General features: G+C 45.2%; 1 protein-coding gene across 1 annotated transcript; it reads right to left on the reverse strand.

Moving 5' to 3' along the window:
- Positions 1 to 1,418: 1,418 nt before the first annotated feature.
- BAMBI (BMP and activin membrane bound inhibitor) lies at positions 1,419 to 6,055 on the reverse strand. Its single transcript, XM_080916893.1, has 3 exons — positions 5,739 to 6,055; positions 2,496 to 2,783; positions 1,419 to 2,056 (listed from the first exon to the last, which is right to left on the reverse strand). Exons 1-3 carry the CDS (start codon positions 5,812 to 5,814, stop codon positions 1,638 to 1,640), a joined length of 783 nt encoding a protein of 260 aa, XP_080773019.1. The 5' UTR covers positions 5,815 to 6,055; the 3' UTR covers positions 1,419 to 1,637.
- Between the last annotated feature and the right edge of the window lie 299 nt (positions 6,056 to 6,354).

Genomic DNA, 6,354 nt, shown 5'->3' on the forward strand with positions numbered 1-6,354 from the left:
GCATATTGATATATACCTTAAATCCCACTTTTGGGAGACAGAGGCAAGGGCAGTCAAGCCTCTGAGTTGGAGGCTAGCCTGGTCTACACAGTGAGTTACAGCATAGCCAGTGAGACCCTATCCTAAGGAGGAAAAAAACCTTAGGTGTTCATTGCTCATTTCCCTGTTAGTTACTTCGGTTCTCATTAGTCCATACATGTGACACTGCTCTCAAAGAACTTCAAATTATGTTCATCCTAAGTACCCTAGTCAAAGTATGCAAAGATACAGGAAAATCTCATCTTCAAATATGCATGGTACAGGCTCAAGTTTTAAAAAAAAAAAGGCAATTCTCACATTTAATATAACTTAGATACATTTTGAGGGAAAAATCCATAAACAAGGTAAAGAAAGTTGTAGAGGAGGCAAATGTTACTATTCTGGCTAAAGATCATGTTCGTTCATGTTCTATTTGGTTATATTAATAAGAGAGACATTTTGAAGAGGAAACCTAATAGTTGTGTTATTAAAATGTCAATTTAATGACATTCACTACTGAAAGCCTTCTTAAGGATTAAAAAGATATTTAGAAACAGATACTATAAGTATAATCATGTTTAAAGACCAGGAGCATTGCTTAACAAAGTTTGGCTGGTTTGGGAGACAAAATATTTAATTTGGTTTGAGACAAAATAAACTGTCACAGTAGACAGTGGTTAACTTTACTAAAGGCATTCTTGAGTTGGGGGAGGTGGACATAGTCATAGTTCTTGCAGAGAAAGTAGATGAAGCTGATAAAACATGCCTTTTGTTACAGCAACTTCAGAAACTCTAGTCCTATCTGGTCTGGCACAAGTGAGAAATTCCTAGTGCTCTGGGTGTAGCTTATTGGTAGAGTGTGTGTTTAGCATGCACAGGGCCAGAAACAACTTTTAGCACAAACAAGCAAAGTTCTTAGACCAAAACTAAAACCAGAACCATTCTGGAAAACAACTGTAAGTGAGATACTAGACAATGGTCATTACACAAAGAATTAATTATATGTTTGTATAAGAACTAGCAAGATCAAAACCTACATTTGAGAAGTATGAGTAAACAGGTCTTCATTCATATAATTAGCATGTACCCTCTTTACAGTTCTAAATCAAATGTTTTTTGACTGGTTGGTTTTCTGTGCTGCTATGGAAATCACAGCCAGGGCCTCATGCACACCAGACAAGATTCTTATCACTGCACTGCCCCACTGCCAGCCTCCCCATACCCTGGTCTGAAGCTTTAATTTATGAAAGACACCACTAAATTTTCGGACAAAATATATATATATTTTAAAAAATCTTTACAATAAATGAAGATGTAGGAGCTTACAGAGAGCACAGTGTTTTTATTGAAGTCAGTTGGGGCTCCCTGGGACACAAAGAACCCTGGGAAAGTGTGCAGAGTCCTCTCTTTGCTTTTTATAATTTTAAAGCAAATTAATCCATTTGACTGTAGAGTCTGTGCAAATAATCCTTCAGAAGAAATACCCAAGATTCTCTTTTCAGAGGTCATTTTGTTTCTCCAGGATGACTAAGCGAGTTAGTTGTCTCCAGATAAAAGTGCTCCTGTCAGCAGAACTCAGAAGGCCTTCAAGGGTTCAGTTTATAGTTCAGACATAACTGTCATACAAATTCCAGCTTCCCATGACCACTGTACATACCCCAGTGCACAAGGGAGAGGATCTTCTCATTGCTGAGCTCTGCTTGCCTCATTTTGTCACAGGTCAGACAGCAGTTCTCCTGCCCACTGACGGGCACCATGCACTCCAAGTCCAACTTTGCAACCTGTCCCTTCTTGGAATGGTGTCCGTGGAAGCTATAGTGCAAACGAGAGAGCATCTGCTGCCGCTGATCCTGTAGTCTCTTGTTCTCACTTCGCAGCATTCGCAAGGCCAACATAATGAGCAGCACCAAGATCAGCCCACCAGCGATGGGAACCGCTATCACAGCTGCACGGAACCACAGTTCTTTGGAGGAAGTCAGCTCCTGCACCTTAGTGATGAGGTTTCTGCTGCTGTCCTGCTGATACCTGTTTCCTTGTCCTAAAGACGTACAAAGAAAATGGTCAAACAAACTGGGTGATCCCCTCCTAGAAGCAAGCATGAACACAGCCATTTTTGATGAGAAAGATCATTTAAAGGGCAACTTACCAGACATTTATTTGCAAGAAACTATATGTTACAAAAATACCCAGAGATGCTTACAAATGCATTTGTTTACAGGCTGTCATTACTTGGATGTAATGGTCTTTTAATGTCCTCAAAATGTTCAAATAACAGGCAAAGCCTATTATGCAGAGACATCTAATGCTCAGGCAGACATAAAAGCCACTCAGTTAGAGACAGTCTTTGCATCCAGCCATGCTCTCCCTCTGGTGTCTCTAATTACATTAACAACAAAATCAATAGCAGACATACAAAGTTGCTGCTGTCACAAGCCTATAGATCAGGCAAGCTTTGGGTAAAGACAGCTTGGACCTACCTGAGGCTTCACTCTTGGGAGGAGAGAGGACATCGTGCAGTCCTCGGTAATTGCACATGTCTTCGTGACAGCATTCCAAAGTGGGCATGGTGGGGCCAGAGTGGTTTTGGGCCTGTTTGGCTCTGCAGATGTCTGCTGTGCTTGCAAGTGAGTCCAGGCAGCCATGGGTGAGTGGGGAATTGGTGTTCTGAGGATCCAGAAGTCTAGAGAAGCAGGCACTAAGCTCAGACTTACACATGTAACCAGTTGCCACACAGTGAGCAGCATCACAGTAGCATCTGATCTCTCCTGAAAACAAAGGAACTACATAAGCATCATGTGAACCCCAAACTCAAAAACACTTACTGTAGACTGTTCAAGATGACTATTTCCAACGGCAGCCTACAGGACAGAAATGCTCCCAAAGCAAACAGTGTCTTAACTTTCAGTGAGATGTTAGGAATATATGCAACTCAACTACAGATTTGTGATAAGTTAGAGTAATGAACTACATTGTAGTTTAAAGAGAAACTGTTTTTCACTATATTGCCTTTTGTTATAAGGTAAAATCATGTTATTTATCCATTTTTATGCTACAAAACCACACAAGATAAAAATGTCAGTCTTTGGGGTTTTGTCTGTATAAACATTTGATCGGAACTACTGAATTGTTTGGCATCCCAAAGGACTGAGCCAAATTATAAGAGCCTGAGCAGGTCACCTTATAAAGTTATTAACTAGACACAACAATCTAGGAACTGCACAGCTCAGGGGCTTTCAAACCATGAAACTGGCAGCTATCTGGGATCTCTCTAGAAAAGGCAAACTTTGCCTATAAAGATCCTTTCATGCAGAGGAGCTTTTAGTCCGAACATTGTAAAACAGGAACTAGGCAGTTTACAATTAGTAGTTTGCTTGCCAAAGTCAATTTCTTTCAGCCCAAATGGAAAGTCATAAAAGTGGGGGATGTAAAACTGCAAGGCTAACTTCTCCTCCTCCTCTTCCTCCCCAGCCCCCTCCTCAGCTTTATATGTAATTTAACATGTGACCCAAAAGGGGAAACTCGAAACTGAAAATCCCCTGCTGGTTGAAGGAAAAATCCTTAAGGAAACCTCAAATTTTTCTCCAGGAAGTGATTAAAGTTTCTTTTATAAAACTCATTCTGTGAGTTGCAAGGCTCTGTTAACATCTTGTCACAGTGCAAGATTTCAGGCTTGGCCATGGACCTGAGAGTTATCTATCACAAGAAACTGAGATACCCAAAAGGGTGAACGCCCATCACGGTTGGCTGCCACAGCTCACTACTGTAAACCAAACACATGAATACATCTCCCGTTGCAGGTCCCAATCAGAAGATCTGCCTACTTACTGAAACCTCCACTCTGACATTCAACACTGAGAGAGCTTGGCTTTTCCAAACCTCCCCCCAACTTTACTCCTTTTCCTCCTTCTTTCTGTGAATGCCTGAGTAAGGTGTCTCATTTAATTATCTGTCCAAATTCCAGACCACCACATGCTGTGCTCAGTTTTCACCCAGGCTGCTCCCACTTCAGTTGGAAGAAAAGCCAGCCACAGCTCAAACCTTGCTATCCTGGTCCAGGTCCCTTCTGCCTCCTCTGCTTCACAAAAGGACCTTAAGTCTACAGCAATTGCTTTCTGTTTTCTCCTCCTTCCAAGTTCAGTGTCTTCTCTGCATAAAAGTTCACCAGCCTTAGGTGATAATGACTACATATCTCTGGCCTGAGAAATTCTATACAGATTTAAAGTAGAAATAAAACAGATTAAAAGTCTGCTTTGAGCCTATTAGCCTCAGATTTGGTACAGAAAGGGAAAACTAAATGCATGTAAAATGCTGCTTCAGTGTTTATGAGCGCCTATTTAAAATACTACATTTTCAATGACCTAAAGCAGTCTTAATAAAAATTTGACAGGTAACTGAGAAAGTTCTAAGACTTTAAAGAAAAATTGGAGCCACATTTCAACAAGGAGAATGGACTTTTGTATTACTGTATTAAAACTATATTTCTGTCATTTCATAAGGTTTCTTCCTGTGGCATGCAAAGGCCAAAAGGGGACTGGTATTTTAAAACAGTGAACAATGCTCTTCTGTTTGCCCCTTTCTAGTTACTGTATGTGGTGATTAAACAAAAATGTCTGCTCCAGTCAAGATGGCTACAGCAGAGGCTGCTGGCTTCCTTTAAATAAAGCTTTTGAAGTCCGCAGCAGTCAGAAATCTCTGATCCCCTAATTATATCATTATCAGGCACATAGTTTCGGTATCTGTGACTTCATGTCAGCCCCAGTCCCTCCCTGTTCTGCCTGCCTTTGATAGGGCCAGGAGGCTCCCCTCTGCAGGCTGCAAGGGCTGTTATTTAAGGCTAATTACACCCTTCCTTCCAAAATAAATAAATACTGTAGCACCTCATCCATGCTGGGCTGGCTTATCCTTTAACCTCAGGCTTGCTACATGGCAATTAGAGAAAAGTGTGTTTGGGGGTGAGGGTCAGAGACTAAATAATGCTTCCCATTTAAAAAAAAAAGGGGGGGACTGTAGAACAGGAGATAGAATGGAGAAAACTAGTCGGGGGTGAGGGGGAAAATTGGGAGTTAAGAGAATTTCCATTAAAAGGTGAGCGCCACTGGGGAGAAAAAAATTTTTTTCTCCTTTTTTCCCCAGCAGCGTCTGTAAAAATATGGAGCGGGAAAGGGAATGGATGACAGCGCCTATTCTTCCCAACCTTTCTAGAGCAAGAGGACGCACTTCAACAGGCACCTCAAACTCCTACATTCTCAAAGAAATTCACTCATTTGTCCTCTGACACGCACACTCCAAGACATTCAGACACGCGTAGAAACACCCGGCACTAGCATTCAGAAATAATCAAACACGTGCAGAAGAAATCCAGAAGCACGAAAGTCAAGAATACAGACACCCGCAAACTTAAGAACACTTTAGACACACGCTCAGGCATCCAAAAACACACGGAGAAACTTAGTGGTAACCAACAGAGATGCCTGCCCGCCTCAGCTGCGATCTGCTTTTTCTCCGGACCGTCGGTCGGGATACGTGAGCCCAACGGCGTCTAGTCATCTCCCGGCTCCGAGTTCAGGAGTTCACCACCGGCCAACCGCCCCAAGGTCTGGCTGTCCTTTAACGAGCCAGGCCCGGGGCCGTGGAGCGGACTACGGCAAAGGCGGGAACCTCACCGCCGCCCACCAAGCCCGACGGCTGACACCTCCCCCGCGCAGTCCCGCGGCACTCACCTTTGGTGAGCAGCACAGCCATGGCGCAGAGCTCCAGCTGCAGCCAGATGAAGATGTAGCTGGAGTGGCGATCCATTGACGCCCCGCGCCCCCGTCGCTCCGGGAGCCAGGCGCGGCTGCACTACGACTCCCGGGGCGCGCCGCGCATAAGCCCGGGCGCCGTCAGTGTCGGGGCGGGGACCGGAGCATGGAGCGGGACTAAGACTACCGAGAACACGTTTCCGGTCCCGCGCGCTCCCCGGCCGTCGTCCCCTCGACCCGCCACCCTGCGCACAAGCCACGAACGACAGACGGGCGTTAGACGTAACGCAGCGAGCAGCGACTGAACCCGCCAGGCAGCCAGACTCCCCGCCGTAAATAGAGCCCGGCGCCCAGAGCCAGCCAAGCGCGGCCCCGCCCTATGCCCCGCCTCCACTCTCCGATTGGCTGAGGCCTCTAGCCTCGCGGCTCAGCAGCAGGAGGTGGGCCAGACGCGGGCTGTGGCCGACTAGCCTTCGGGCTGGCGCTGGCGCCGACCTGTAGCACTGTGGACCCGGCCGCAGCGCTCCCCCTAGCGGACGCCTGCGCGTGCAGCCTCAGAAGCGCTACGGAGCCCAGCTTCTAGGTAGGTTCCGAG

Source organism: Micromys minutus (genome assembly GCF_963924665.1).
Source record: "Micromys minutus genome assembly, chromosome: 5".
NCBI lineage: Eukaryota > Metazoa > Chordata > Mammalia > Rodentia > Muridae > Micromys > Micromys minutus.